The following is a 14,291-nucleotide window of genomic DNA, read 5'->3' on the forward strand; positions in this document are numbered from 1 at the left end:
CGTGACAATATACAGTACAGTAGGTAGGTGCATCTACGCACACTAATCACAATTTCACCATGGTCCCATTCTGCATGTATACGTGCTGCTAAACGTTCTAGCGATACGAGCAAGCGAAACCGAGACTGGAACTGAAATCGGCTGCAAGATGCCAAACTACTTGCGTAGTAACACAAATATGCGGATGCCCCGCCTCCGTAGCCTTCGCTCCAATGCCAAGATAAGTTGTTGCCGAGTATAGCGCACTACGGGCGCTTTGTCGAAGCCAGTAGCAGGCGGTCTCCGCGCCCGGTGCCGGCGCAAAAAAAACAAAAAAACTATGAAACGCTGCGCACGCCGAACGCCGCTCGCGGCGTTCCGTCGCAGTCGTGGAAGGTCCCCGCCGCATCACCGCTCGCACCCCTCTCCCTCCTTTTTTTTTCTCCCTCCTGTCTCCCTGCGCTGCGCGCACCGCACACTCACGTCACGCGCTCAGTCGTTCCCGCCACCAAGCGCAGCATACGCCCTCCCCACCCGCTCCCCACACTACCGCCTTCATGAAAGCCAGCAGCGAGATCAGGCGCATAGTCGTTCGCGTCCGACTTCTGAGGAGCTTCGCTCATCGGTTGTATTCGTACATGGAACTGCTAATTTTTTGTTGTTAGTGTGCATGCTATATACATCTATGCTGATTGCTTCGCAATGTGACATACTTCAAGTAGTTGCGTCACTTAATGTTACCATTGTATTATGCTCTAGAATGGCCACTATATGATATATAAGTCTTTATTTTACACTGGCGGACGGAGTAGAGAAATGCTGCCTGATTTAAATGACTGAACAGCCCTTATTCTAGATCGATATAGACGTGACGTCTACAAGCGTTCTAAGCTACATATATTCCGAGAATTCACTGCAGCGTCATAGACAACTAATCACGAGACGCGAAAGGAGCGTTCACCGGCTTAATACATATCACTTTATCTCGCCACTCGATTGCACACGAAGGATGCAATGCGGGCTTGCTGGTGACGCATTTTCAGAAAGTTTTCATGTAGCGTAAATAAAAGACAGGACAGACGCAATTGCAAGCGCCGTTGCGTACAATACAGAACTCCTGCAGATAATGATCATGTGTGCGTTAACTATTTCGCATATGTGTTTTGCACGCTAGGCCGAACTTACGATTGAAGTTTCAACTCAATCGAATACTCAAGTCATGAATATTTATAACCAAATTGGCACGGAAGATGATGTTTACTCGGTACTAATTTCATGAAGTAGGTTTTCAGTGCAATGCACAATTTTTGCGTGAGGTGCTCTAGAGAGCAGAACAGTCGATATCTGAGCTACTTGGTTCATGTTAGTTGACGAACAGAAAGAATGACATATTTTGCAACGATGACACAAAATTACACCATCTCCCGCTAAAGGGGACCATGAGGCGATGCGAAGCCGGAGCACTTGCACGATCGCGTTCCGTTGGCGTTCGTTGGGCATGCTACCGACCTCGCGTCGTGGAGCGCGAAGAGGGACGCTACGCGCGTCGTATCTTCCATCTAGCCTGGCCGTTAATTCTCACAGGGCGAGCGGGGAACGCGGTCGACAGACGGGCGAGAGGGGGGCAGCGTAGGAGAGGAGAGAGAAGGAGAGGGGACGCGCATGCGCTCGAGCTCATCGCGGCGTTGCGCAGGAGAATTTCGGCATGTCTAGCCCGTGTTTCAGAGGAAGAGTGGAAAGGAGGAGGGAAAGGGGTATGAGAGAGGGAAAGTGGAGATGGGAAGGAGAGAGGGTGAGTGGAGAGGAGGTGTGTGGAGAGGGTATGCGCATGGGCAGTAAGGGTGGTCACGCCGCACACCACCACCACCGGATTGAGCTCGGCCTTAAGATACTTCGCATCTAAAAGATCATGTTTATTCTTTCTTTCACTTGGGGACGTGGCAGGCGATACTGATGTATTGCACGTGCGCTGTTAGGTTTCCTGGTTGAATACTTTCTTCAAAAAAGGCACAGCTGTTAGTTCCAGCGTTGTGTGCGTCTGCCTTCTTTCTCGTGTCCCGTGGTTTCACTGGCTCAGGGTTGCTAATGGTGGCTACTTTTCATCAAATTGGCGAATTTGAGGGGCCCGTGGCGACCTAATATTATGAATGGTGACATGGCGAATTTTTCGCGATCTTCGGCTTAGATCTCCGCTCAGTTATGCATCCTAAGCTCAGTGTCTTCCCAACGAATGAGCGGCAACATTCTCTGTATTTTTCTCGGTTTTAGACCGACGAGTAGAAAGTGCACGTTACGTGACATTCGGTATGTCCGTCCTGTAACTCGTGTGTATCTCCTCAATTCCTCTAGATGCAGGAGGTACTGGAGCCTCCCTTAGCGACATTCTAGCAAAATGTAAGTCAGTGGATTGTTTTGCGTGCCGCGAGGCGGCGGTGCTTGACTATGAGTTTATGGCTTTAAGTGATTTAAGCTTCTCTAGAGTTCCGCTTCTGAAGGGGCTAGACGACTGATTAGCCCCTTGAAGGGGTTGGCCGCGTGTTCCGACCATTTTTTCCGCCAAAGCTCTAACTGTTCTGAATAGCTTGGCGACTTATTCACTGTTGCAGTACACCCTAATTCGGCTCGTAAAAAGTGTTTTGGAACAGCGAAGAGAGGCGGATACACGACTGCTCGTGCAATAAAAATTCTTTATTCAGGCATTTTCCACTGCTCTCGGTGAGCGTGTCGAATGAAAACAATTGCTATACAGGATTTCACATTGTCTACCAGTTCATTTATAACGCATCGGATTGACGCGTGTAGATATAAGTGACTATAGGGAAGAGTCGGTGGCGTCTGGTATCATATGAGCTCACACTGAAAAGGTATGATTGGTTCCTGTAAGACGTCTGTCGCGTTATCTTCAATAAACTATTTAGTCCGTTTAATTCATATAAGGCTACGAAAAACTTTCTACAAACAACGCTTTCACCATTTTCGCCCAAGGTTTACCACACTTTTACCTTTAAAACAAGCGGACTGGGAAGGACATCATGAGCGCTTCATTCATTCAACCTTGCGCCGCAACGCACATCTTGCGGCTAGTCGGAGAAGCAGCACCAACCGCTCCCATGGATTATGAAGCGGGCGAATTTTCGCTCGTCGTTTCGCGGCATTTAGTCGAAAGTCAGTGGCAACACTGCGCTGGCTGTTCTTCATGCTCTAGAGACGATGTATTACCTTTTCTTGGATTTCTGTTATTAAACTAAAAAATACACACATTTCATACCCTGTTTGTTCGACGCACCTGTTTCGGAACGAAATTCTTCAGGAACGGATACGAATATACTCGCTTTGCGATCCCCATTCAGTGACTGTGTACTTACTTCGCGATCTTCTGAACTTTGTCTCTTTCTCGATAGCAGTGGCCCATCGTCGGCAGTGGGAATTAGTTATCGTCACAGCGATGTCCCTTTCAAATACGTCATTGCACTTTTCGTTTCTACTATGTGTGTGTGTCTGCTTCCGTTATTAAGTCGGAAGCATTGTATGTCTGATGCTAATGTGACCTTCAGCGACCTTGTGGTACAAAGTGTCAGATAACTTCCCGCGCGCCTTGTGGCGCGTGAGCTACGCGTTCATTTCATCTTTGCGGTGTTTGTGTGGCTATGAAATAAAGAAGCGACGTTGGATTGGATTGGAAGAACTTTATTAACAAAGTCCGGAGGCGTGTGCCTTAGCACACGGCGGGCCGCTCCCACGACGGGACAGTCCGCGTGAAATGTATAGTCCACAGTAAAATAGGCATAACTGGTGGCGTTCGCCTTCTAGTCCTCTTAGGCACTTGCATAAGGGAGCTTGTGAGTTTTGTGTTCGTCACAATCAAAGAATTTAGGCGGAGGATTCCTTCACAAAGCTTTTCGTTCAATTCATTGTTTTGTCTTCGCGTTGTCTTTGTTGTATAATTTTGTAATATTTGCTGCAATGTGCATGCGATGCGTGTCTTGACAGATGGGTTTCCCCGCCTCTTTCCTGATCGAATTTGTCTGTCACAGTGGCACAGGTGTCGACCATAGTGGGCCAGGCCGAAGTTCTGTGCTGCCTCCTAATTCTACTGCCTTTCCTCTGCTACCACAGGTCAGACGACGTATAAGCGGCGAGAGATTGTGCACTCATACGAATTGATAACAGTACGCATGACACTCTCTTTATATATTGTGTTGTTAGACTGTGTAGTGATGTTATCGGTGGGTTGCGTTAAGGACACAGGGTAGAATAAAAGTTTTAAAAATGTCGAGATTTGGTTTTTTGCTTGTTTGGAGTGGTAAGGCCTTCCTTAACAATGCCCAATGTCCGGCACATTTTTACGCGTTTTGATTGAGCCAAAACGACCAGGTTTTCGAGACCAACTGAGAAGCAGCGAAGCCCCCATTTCTCATACCATGCAGAATCTGAGATTTCTGCCTCAAGTGACTTTTTTTTAAAACGAAACTTGTAGTTTCTGTGAGCTTTTTTTTCCCCTTTAACTGATCATTTTACTTTTGGATTACAACTTTTTTTCTATTTTTCACTGCAAACCTTATAGATATGGTGCAGCCATATCACAGTGAGTCAGTTAAAACAGAATAACACAAACACTTCTTAGAATAAAATGTGTTTTTATAGTTTTCTATGTGTGAACGCCGCAAGTAATGCCTCTCTGTATAGCTTCGGACGTATACGCTTATCTAGTTTTTTTTACGTGACTATATTTGATGTTTGACCTGTTTGTAGTGCTTGTACAGTGTAGCACGTGTCGTAATTGCTTTGTTCACATTAATTTTTCCGCTTGAAGATACAAGGTAGCAGCCACAGATTATCTGCATTTCCATGCGTGTCAACATCACGGACACATTCACTTAAGATGCGCCCCGCCACGGTGGTCTACTGGTTATGGCGTTCGACTGCTGACCCGAAGGTCGCGGGATCGAATCCCGGCTGTGGCAGCTGCTTTTTCGATGTAGGCGAAAATGTTTGAGGCCCGTGTACATAGATTTAGGTGCACGTTAAAGAACCCCAGGTGGTCGAAATTTCCGGAGCCCTTCACTACGGCGTCTCTCATAATCATGTCGTGGTTTCGGGTCGTTAAAGCCCAGATATTATTATCACTTGAGATGCACGAAAACTGCGACCCTACTTGAAATCAAAAGCATGCCCTCTTGTCTGTTTCACTACATACGTACCTAAACCAGTTACTAGCATACGCACCAGCTTAACAAGTTACAAGGAAAGTGTACGTCTAGAAGCAATACCGAAATAACGACACTATTCTTTCTGTCTTCCTGGCAGAGGATCTTACTAGAACTTCAGTTCTCAGATAATGTTTTGCGTGAACTTATTAAGGAACTTTAAAAATCGCCAGGTCTGGACGGAACAAGCAGCGCAGTCACAGCGAAAGCAGCAAGAGCAGCCTTTCTACAGCCCGCAATCGACTCTCTTGGGGCACCTAATACAAGCACACATGCAAGGTACCCACTACGCCATAAGTAATCGTAACTTTCGTGAAGTAGGGAAGCACCCACTATGTCATTATTCGTCATTCTGCGGAGAAGAGTGGTACCCGCTACACATCTGTAAGACATTCTGTGCACTTTGTGCTGTGGCTGATAGCGATGAAGTATTATGGCTGAACCTTTTATAATGGGTTGGGAGCAATGAACGACTGGGTCACTCGTTGCGCATTTCACATTGTGTGCCGCCTGGTTGTTATTTTACTCTTCTACGACGCTATATCACATATGTTAACACACTTGCTTGCCCGACATGAGACCTGTATAAGGCATTTTTGTGAGAAGTTTCAAGCACCAGCGTGGCCCTATGGTAGAATACTTGACTGAGATGCAGCAGGGCCCGGCTTCAAATCCAATCCGTTCCTAGAATTTGTCTGTATTTCCCGTTTTTCCTACTTCGCGCGAGAGCGGGTACGGGCAGCGTAGGCGGCAGCGGATAACTACGGCGCGAAAATCGGCTCTTGTCATCTCAGAACAGCTTTCGCTGTAATATATATCAGGGCCCTGAACACCATCGCTGTCACCAGAGCCGTGGCTGAGAGCACAGAGTGGCTGCTTACCAATAGTTAGGTAAGTGGTGGGTGGAAGCAAAGAATAACGCACCACCGGTAGTATCTGTCGTCCAGGTTGGTGCCTAGAAATTTTATTCTCGTTTCACTTTTTTTCTTATTCCGCGCGATAGTGGTTACGGACACCGGCGGCGGAGGACAGTTACCCCACTGCTGATGTTATCTGATAACAGCTTTCGCAGTAAAAGAATAATGGAAAAGACTACCCGTTACATTTTCCACGGATGTCAATTCCACGGATTGCCACTCCAGGCGATTCCCGACTAGGTTGTCCGAGCTTACGCGACCCCACGGCAAAGTCCACCTTGTGACACGCTTCAATCCCAGTGCAGGTGACCTGGAAGATATTTTTCGCCGTGTTTCGCTGAGTCCATCCTTTGTCTTCCACTTTACGATGGGGTGAATTGTGGTCTGTGATATTGTAATGAAAGACCTCTACACAATCCTCTGGCGCTTGGAATGTGACGGTGAAAGAGTCATTTTTGGCTGTTGTCAGCTTCAGATCGGTCACTTCCGGAAGTTCTGCAAAGGAGAACGAAACGTGATTACCATAAAAAGAAATATATTACGAGCTTAAGGCATTTTTTGTTGCAATTGCATCGATCTGTAGTGATTTTCCAGGTATTCGTTTAGACTTACTGGTCTGTAGAAAAGAAAAGCAGGAACCGTCAGCTTTCGCACTACACATAAAGATGGATACTATATTTAAACCTCTAATCTTCTACAAGTGGTCTCAGATCAAGTGTCACCCATGACATTGCAGCAATAAGGAAATCTGCTCTGGGTGCATGATACCACGTCATTGCTAAATGCGGGTATGTTGTCCACGTTCTGAGAATTGCATAGTTACTGAATGCAAATAAAGTTCTCTAAGTCGAAACTTTATCATCATGCCCAATAAAGTATTACGAAGTACTTGGCGGCAACATTTTACTCTCGAACGTATTAAGACTTATATTAACGAAGAGCTGATTTAGTTTGTGCATATTCATGTTAAAAGGCTGGGCGATCAAACACGGATACAAGTGAGAACTCAGGACACCACAAATGCCAATAAAATGCAGAAAAGGCAGATCGACGAACCCAGCCTTTAAAGACACGTGCACAAGGGAAGTTTTGACGACCACACACGCTGGTTCCAATATATACACCTACAGGCCCAACACCAGACACTTCTGCAGAAAAGGCGCGCAGTGGAGGAAAATAAGGTAGGCGCAAGAACTTATCAGCGCATGCCCAGGTAAGATGTGATACCTATCAATGCGGCGCGTTGGTATTTACGTGGATAACTGTTCAGGGATTTGTTTTTTTTTTCGTTGTAATAGAGGTACACTCTAAAAAAGTATTTTGATTCATTTCGGGCAGTCTTGGCTTGCCACGTAAATGTATCTGTTTATAAAATTACTTCAACTCTCTTTCAAGATCATTATGCTGAGTTCGGAGAGTCGTGTCACCCACAAGAGAGTTAACGTGCTTCTTAAAGAGAGTCATATACGTGGCAAATCAAGGCTGCCCGAAAGGAGTCACGCATACTCTTCCTTTTTTTCCTTTGAGAGTAGCGCATGTGGAGCCAACCGTGGTTGAACTTGCATAAAGATTAAATATAATGCCAGTTACCTCTCACGTAGACCCCAACGTGCGCCGGATTGATAGGTATCGTCTCTTATCTCGGTATGCGCAGACAAGTTCTCATGTCTACCTTATTTTCTGCCGCAGTGCACATATTTCGTTGTTAGTCGGCGTTTGAGGTGTTTCGCTTTCTCTCTTGTGTCTGTGTTTGCACGCCCAGTCTTTGAACACGCATTTAGACGTTTCTCCGAACGGCCATAAGCCGAAGGAAGGCTAATACCTGTTCCAGGAAGAAGGACGTTCTCCAGGGTCACTCCAGGTGACTCGATTTCAGTAGGACCTCTGGTGTGGGTTTTAACTCGAACGCTGACGCTGGTGCAGGTGTCGGATTTCGTGCAGGTCAGGCTTGTCTGCCTCGGATTGATTGCAGCACCGTTGTTGCACGAAACGATGCTGTGGAACCTGTCCCCGATGTGGCCACTTCCATGGTCGGTGACCTCAACTGTGTAGTATTCGATGCTCTCTTTCGGCCGCTCCCAGGTCACAACAAAGGAGGTGCCTCTAATGTTCTCTACCTTCAAGTTTGACACCTCAGGTGCAACTGCAAGAGTCATGATTTCAAAAACACCAAATTCAAGGTTATTTCATACAAAAAGCACACACAACGTTTTACGTATGATTGCCCTCTACTCAGATTCATAAGGACACTGAGAAAAGGCATAGTTTTCGAAGAACCAGAATTGATTTACATACAGGGTGCAATACTTAAACGGAGTTATTTTCTTTACGGGACTGTCAGGTCTCGTTTTCTCATTGCATGAGGCGACAAAAGCTTTCTTGTGCATTAGTTATCTTGAAGAAATACAAAGAACGCTATTATAAGCTGGCTGGATGCAGGACTTATCTTTGAAGTTAGGAGAAACGCTTGAGGAGTACTTCTGTACGGCGGCCTTGCAACTCCTTTGCCGGTACAACTACAGCACAACGAAGAAATGGACCTCTCAATCAATTTCTCTTGTTTCGTTCATAAGTTTGCTTGCATTACCCGTAAACCAACGGTCAAATGTAGAGCCTCCATAGTTCATGTTTACAATTCTTGTACTGTCGATTCCATTACTACGCAACCTTTTCATTATGGTCATTCACATTATTATCCCCAGCTAATCATCATAGGAGCGTTTAATTATTTCTATTAATCTCCTAGAAACAACGAATACTTTTGAAAAGTCTGTGAACGAGCAGATGAAAATAATATGCAGTAGCGTTTTACGCAGGAACTATTGAGCTAGCATGACTTATATTTTTTTTGCGTATTGGCATTTTCACATTTAGTGCAAGGCAACTTTTTTATGACTAACTACGTATAAGTGGTAAACAGACGATCTTCGCCATAAATGAGCACCTGTAATCCGGCTACTCACACTATGAGGTGAGAATGGTACCTTACCTTTTTTGTTCGTCACAATGACTGCTGTTCTGCCGGAAGAAGTCCGCGCAGGTGGTCCGGTAATATGAGTGTGCAACCGCAACTCGTATATGATCCAAGGCTCCAGCTCGGTGCACGTTAATTCTGTCCGGTCGCGGTGAATGATGGCTCCGTTTGCGCAAGATCCAATGCTCGAAAGTTTTTGTATTTCAGGGCTCTTTAGCTCCACGCTGTAGTAGTCAAACGCAGCCTCTGGCCTTGTCCAGCCGACGGTGAAGAATTCTGCCCCAACGTTAATAATTGTCAAGTTGGTGACATCAGGAGGCGCTGCAGTGAAACAGGTGATCTTTTAGCCGATTCCCTATCCGATGGTGTTCCTAAAGGTAGCTATGTTTAATGCAATAAATTTAGCCACATTTAGTGGTTTGACATGCTTGTGTTGAAAACTGTGATGACATTTCATCACTTCTGAGGGCAGAAACGAAGTCGAAGCCCAGTGGTATGAAATCCTGATTATTGTATTTCAGTAAATGTATTTAACACCCTAGCGTCATTAGCGTGAAATAATTTTTAACTTCATGCGTACATCTACCGCCTCATAAGGCTTAAAATATTGAAACACTTTGTTTAATATATATATTTTCTCAACCTGGAATTTGTAAGAATCAATCACACAATTTCACGACAAATTCGGTGCTGACGTCTTGTGTCAACACGATGCCGCTTTCGCAAGGGCTGAAAATAAATAATGTGTGCAAGCGACCTCTTTTATTCAACTGATCAATTAAGCAAAATGTTTTCTACGTTAGGAAAAACCTTGCGAATCGAAAATACCCATGCTGTATTCGTGTCCGGAGCATCCCTTTCAGCACTATTTTCCCGGTTGCCATCACATAAAGTCAGATTCGTAGTTTGTTCATAGCCTCAACTAGTGAACTGCTACAAATGCCATTTCATTTGATGGGATTACCGGTAATATTAACTCAGGGATCCTGATAGTGAAACTAAAGCCTACTTATTTTTGGTCATTTCATGCATGCCATAACTTCAATTGAAGGAAAAAATTCACAGTTTCACCACACGGGCGAAGCAGTGGACGCGATAGCAACAAATTGTAATGTTATACGAATTAAGGCTGGCAGCTAACTCTTCTAGATCCAGTCACGCGTGACTCTACTCTACAAAACGCTGGTGTAAGAGAATACGCCCGCCACAAGAAGAGAAGCGGATTTCACCCAGTCTCTTCGCCTTGAAAGCGCAGCACGTAGAATGGTATACGAGACGTCCGCTGATGGTTCGCGAGATAGCGCGCGCAAGCTATCGCGACCGCGCCCTTACAATGGAAGTTCACAGATGCTGCTCGGTTCCCCCTGCCCCGGCGCCTTTTCATGCTCCTTCAAGGCGGGTGAGGCGCTCCCTCTTTTCTTGAGCAGCATTCGATGGCAGGTCTCGCATACGGAATGATGTTATCGCATGCACGACCTGGCTCGTTTGATCTTTGCTCCGGCCACGTTCGTCACCCCTGCCCACGCGTTTTTACCCGCGGGTAGAACCTAAGATGCGCGGGGTGACGTTATCGATGTAGACTTTATTTGGCGTCGGCGATGCCGACGCCAAAAACTCGTCGACAATGTCCATATAAATGCTACCGCAATAACGTTGTCACGCAAAGTGCTAGGTAAAAAAATACGGCGCCGGTCATGCCCAAGATGGTTAGGTTGTACTCTTGGGACCATAGGATAATGTCAAGATAAGCTTTGACATGTTGAACTGTATAAGTCCCAATGGGGCTGTCATGTACACATGATGTCACCGGTAGTGACACTGAAGAGACGATTCGTAATATCAACAAGAACTTTGTCGACATCCGAGTTTAAACGAATAGGAAAGCGTCCCTGTTTTCTGTCTCTTCAACTTTCTATATCCGCAGCAAAAACCTTGAGATAAGAACCTTTGCATGGAACATAACACCTTAGTTGATGATATTTTAGAGGCAGCATGGGCATGACAATAAAATCGTCGAACTTACCAAATGACGGTGTCCTTACTACCGACATTGCTTTGGGGCTTCTTAACATCCGGGGCCCGCACTGGGCATTTGCCACGACGACAACGCAATGCGTGGTATCGACGGTGCTTTCGAAATCCAGCCATGTATGGGACGTCTGATTTTCCTTGCAGCCATACAGCTCTCCGTCACATGACGTGAAATTGGGACATACTCTAACTGCGTACACGGTTTGCGTTTCGGTCAGGTTGGACGGCGGTGCCCACTGTACTCGAGTAAGTGTTGGTGATATTCCGATCGCGGTGATATTCCTTGGTGCGTCTGGATCTGAAACAGAACGCGGCAAGATTAAGGACATTTTCTACCAATTTCTTAGAGGCAAAGAATGTTCACGCTTTTGCATCTAGCGAGAGCTTTCGCTAAGTCACAGCATTTTCTGCCTGCAGCGCCCACCATTTCTCAACGCCGTGAAGACGCACGCAGCTCAATTTCGTAAATGCCGTCAACAGAAGGAGCATCTACGCGCTGATATACCTAAGTATTTGCATACCTTCAATCAAACAACTCATGGTCCGAAATCATTCCTATTAAAGCGAAAGCCTTAGATGACTCATCACGCGCGACAACTGAACGGCGTCCCGCGCCGGCGTCCTTCGTCGGCGGCGTCAACTCGAGTAATGCAAAACGTCATCATCACGTGATAATGTCACCATATGACGTCAGAATTTTTGACGGTATCATGACATCATCTTCAGCTACTGCGACGGCATCAGATTACGTCATTCTTTGTTAAAGGTGGGCCGATCTCTGAGGCAGTGCAAAACATGGTGAGGTGCAGAAAGCTTACAATGTATCCGATCCTGAAGGCATTGAAGAACCACGTTAGTAGCAAAAAGCTTTCGGAGTGGCTCTTGGGAGGTTCAATACATCGATATAGAAGAAAAAGACGAAAATGTATTTCGTCTTCGAGTTGAATGAGACGAATGGATAAGGGACCCTGTGAGTTTTTGAATAAGACCGCGTTCGTGTTTGAACCTTTAGTATGCATTCAGCATCTTTTTACCAACGTCATCCTGTAAAGTATATATGCATGTTTGTATGAAGTCCATTAAACGCCAGCATGAAAGATTTGCTTTGTGCGGCTAATCGTTCAACTACTTTGCAACCTACTTTGGTCACTCTGTGACGGCCACATTGCAAACTCTCATTGGTGCGGAATGGAAGCTGATAAAACGTCACTTCATCGAGAAAATCTTGTTTAAATGTGCTACCATCATTGCGAGATAATTTCCTGCAGTATGTGTTCAGGTGGAGTATAAATCGTGCACCTCCATAAACATATCTACGGCCAGGAATGCGCACTTTGACAAGCCAGGCAAGGTCTCTCGGTGGAGCGCGAACTATACCTTTGCAGCCAATCAGCCTGCGGCTTATGCCTTTTTACAGGCTGTGCTATCATTGCAAAGTTTTTGTTGAAGCCATAGACAGAACTAAGGTCACTTCACTCGCTGCAGCTGTCGCGTTTTGTTACACCAGCGCTTTGTTCGAGTTAAGCAAGGTCTCGTGCTGAAAGAGTGAGCCGCTAACGTTACATTGTGTAACATTCCCATTGGTCGCTATCGCGCTAATACTTCGGCTTGGCGGCGAAACTACGACTTGTTTCTTAATAAATTACTTTCAAAGCACAGAATGTGTTTATCTCATAACCGCCATTGTTTTGTACCATCGTAAGAGAACTCTGCTAAAAGGGTAGTGCACAAATAGCTTCGTAAAAGACCTTAACTTAGGGAGGTACGCCTGCATGATGAACCCTACACGACATGCTAGAGGTGACTACCAACAGTGCAAGTAGTCGGCCTCATAGACACGAACTGCTCATGGTTGAGAGCGACTGAAGTTTGAGTCACCTTTTCCAGCAATAAAAATGCCTCCTATTGTTGCTCCCTCGGAAGTACGTTCCGGAGGTCCGTTGATGTGCGTACGTACAGTAAACTTGACGTTCGTGCAAGCGTCGACGTTGGTACAGGTGACTCGGTTCTGGCTTGCGTGGATGATTGTACCATTCGAGCAGGAGCCCATGTAATGCTGTTTCATGGTGGTGTTCTTTTCTCGACTGTCCGCGCTGATGCTGACCCAGTAATAGTCGAAACGAACTTCAGGTCGCTCCCATGTGACCGTGATAGAGTTGTCCGTGCTCGACAGCAGCACCAAGTTACGAACATCAGGCAGGTCTGAGACAATGCAGGAGAGAATATGGTTAATAGGAAAGCATGGGAAAGACACACTTATTCGAACAAAATCGGTTTTGCGTGAATATCAAGATCGAATGGGAAAACGCTGGTTCAGGTAAATTTACATTCAGTGAAAACTCATAGAAGGGCTGAAACAGTGGATAATTCGCAGCACAGACAAAGAAAAACCGGAACTCATACGTAACTTCAGCAATGAAGACAGAATTGGATAGAATAATGAATAAAAGTATTGACACGCCCATCCATGAGACCCAGCACGTCACAAGAACGTGAGTTATGAATAGGGCTTCGTGTTTCCGCAGTTTATTTTTCTTCAAATTGGGAGATCGTTTTTCGGAGTGTATTTTTGAAGGACATTCGGCCTTTACCGGAGCTCATTTTTTGTGAATCCGCAATTATCCTAAATTATCGCCTTGAAGAGCGCACGCGTAGCGCGAGCAGGAAACGAGAGGGGGAGAGAGCACGCGCGCGCGTGGCGCGAACAGAATGCCTGCAGCCGCAATGTAATCCAACCGCCGGTGGAGCGCCGTGCGCGACCGCATCACGAGATATCCGAAAAAGGGGGCGCTTTTCAGAAAGGCGCAGCAGCGCCACCTGGCCCAGGTTTTCTCGTCAATTGGTGATTTTCTTTTAGGAAGGAGACGAACAGTGGTATCATCGACGATTCTTTCACAAAAAAGAAAGACAACAAAAGTAGAAGTTAGAGCTCTTCAGAAATCCTACTGCCTCACGATTCATGACCGATCCCCCGTGGAGGGTTGATCAATTCCACTAGGAACCAACCAACCATCCAACCAATCCAGTATGCCGTTATGCTGGTTAAACGTACCACTATAAAATTTGCCTTGTGGCTTTTAAACCAAGGGCGGCCTACCTTCGAAATGTACCATATATAACGTTGCGCTAGCGCTCTCGTATCACGAGTGTCAATATTGTCGCGGTGCGCCGTAAACGGACAAC

General features: G+C 45.9%; 1 protein-coding gene across 1 annotated transcript; it reads right to left on the reverse strand.

Annotated features, from left to right (window-relative positions):
- Nucleotides 1-6,278: 6,278 nt before the first annotated feature.
- On the reverse strand, nucleotides 6,279-14,069 carry LOC119382035 (tenascin). The gene is made up of 6 exons (XM_037649775.2): nucleotides 14,063-14,069; nucleotides 12,987-13,310; nucleotides 11,101-11,406; nucleotides 9,093-9,398; nucleotides 7,926-8,246; nucleotides 6,279-6,598 (listed from the first exon to the last, which is right to left on the reverse strand). Exons 1-6 carry the CDS (start codon nucleotides 14,067-14,069, stop codon nucleotides 6,279-6,281), a joined length of 1,584 nt encoding a protein of 527 aa, XP_037505703.1.
- Nucleotides 14,070-14,291: the final 222 nt, after the last annotated feature.

Source organism: Rhipicephalus sanguineus, chromosome 2 (assembly GCF_013339695.2).
Source record: "Rhipicephalus sanguineus isolate Rsan-2018 chromosome 2, BIME_Rsan_1.4, whole genome shotgun sequence".
NCBI lineage: Eukaryota > Metazoa > Arthropoda > Arachnida > Ixodida > Ixodidae > Rhipicephalus > Rhipicephalus sanguineus.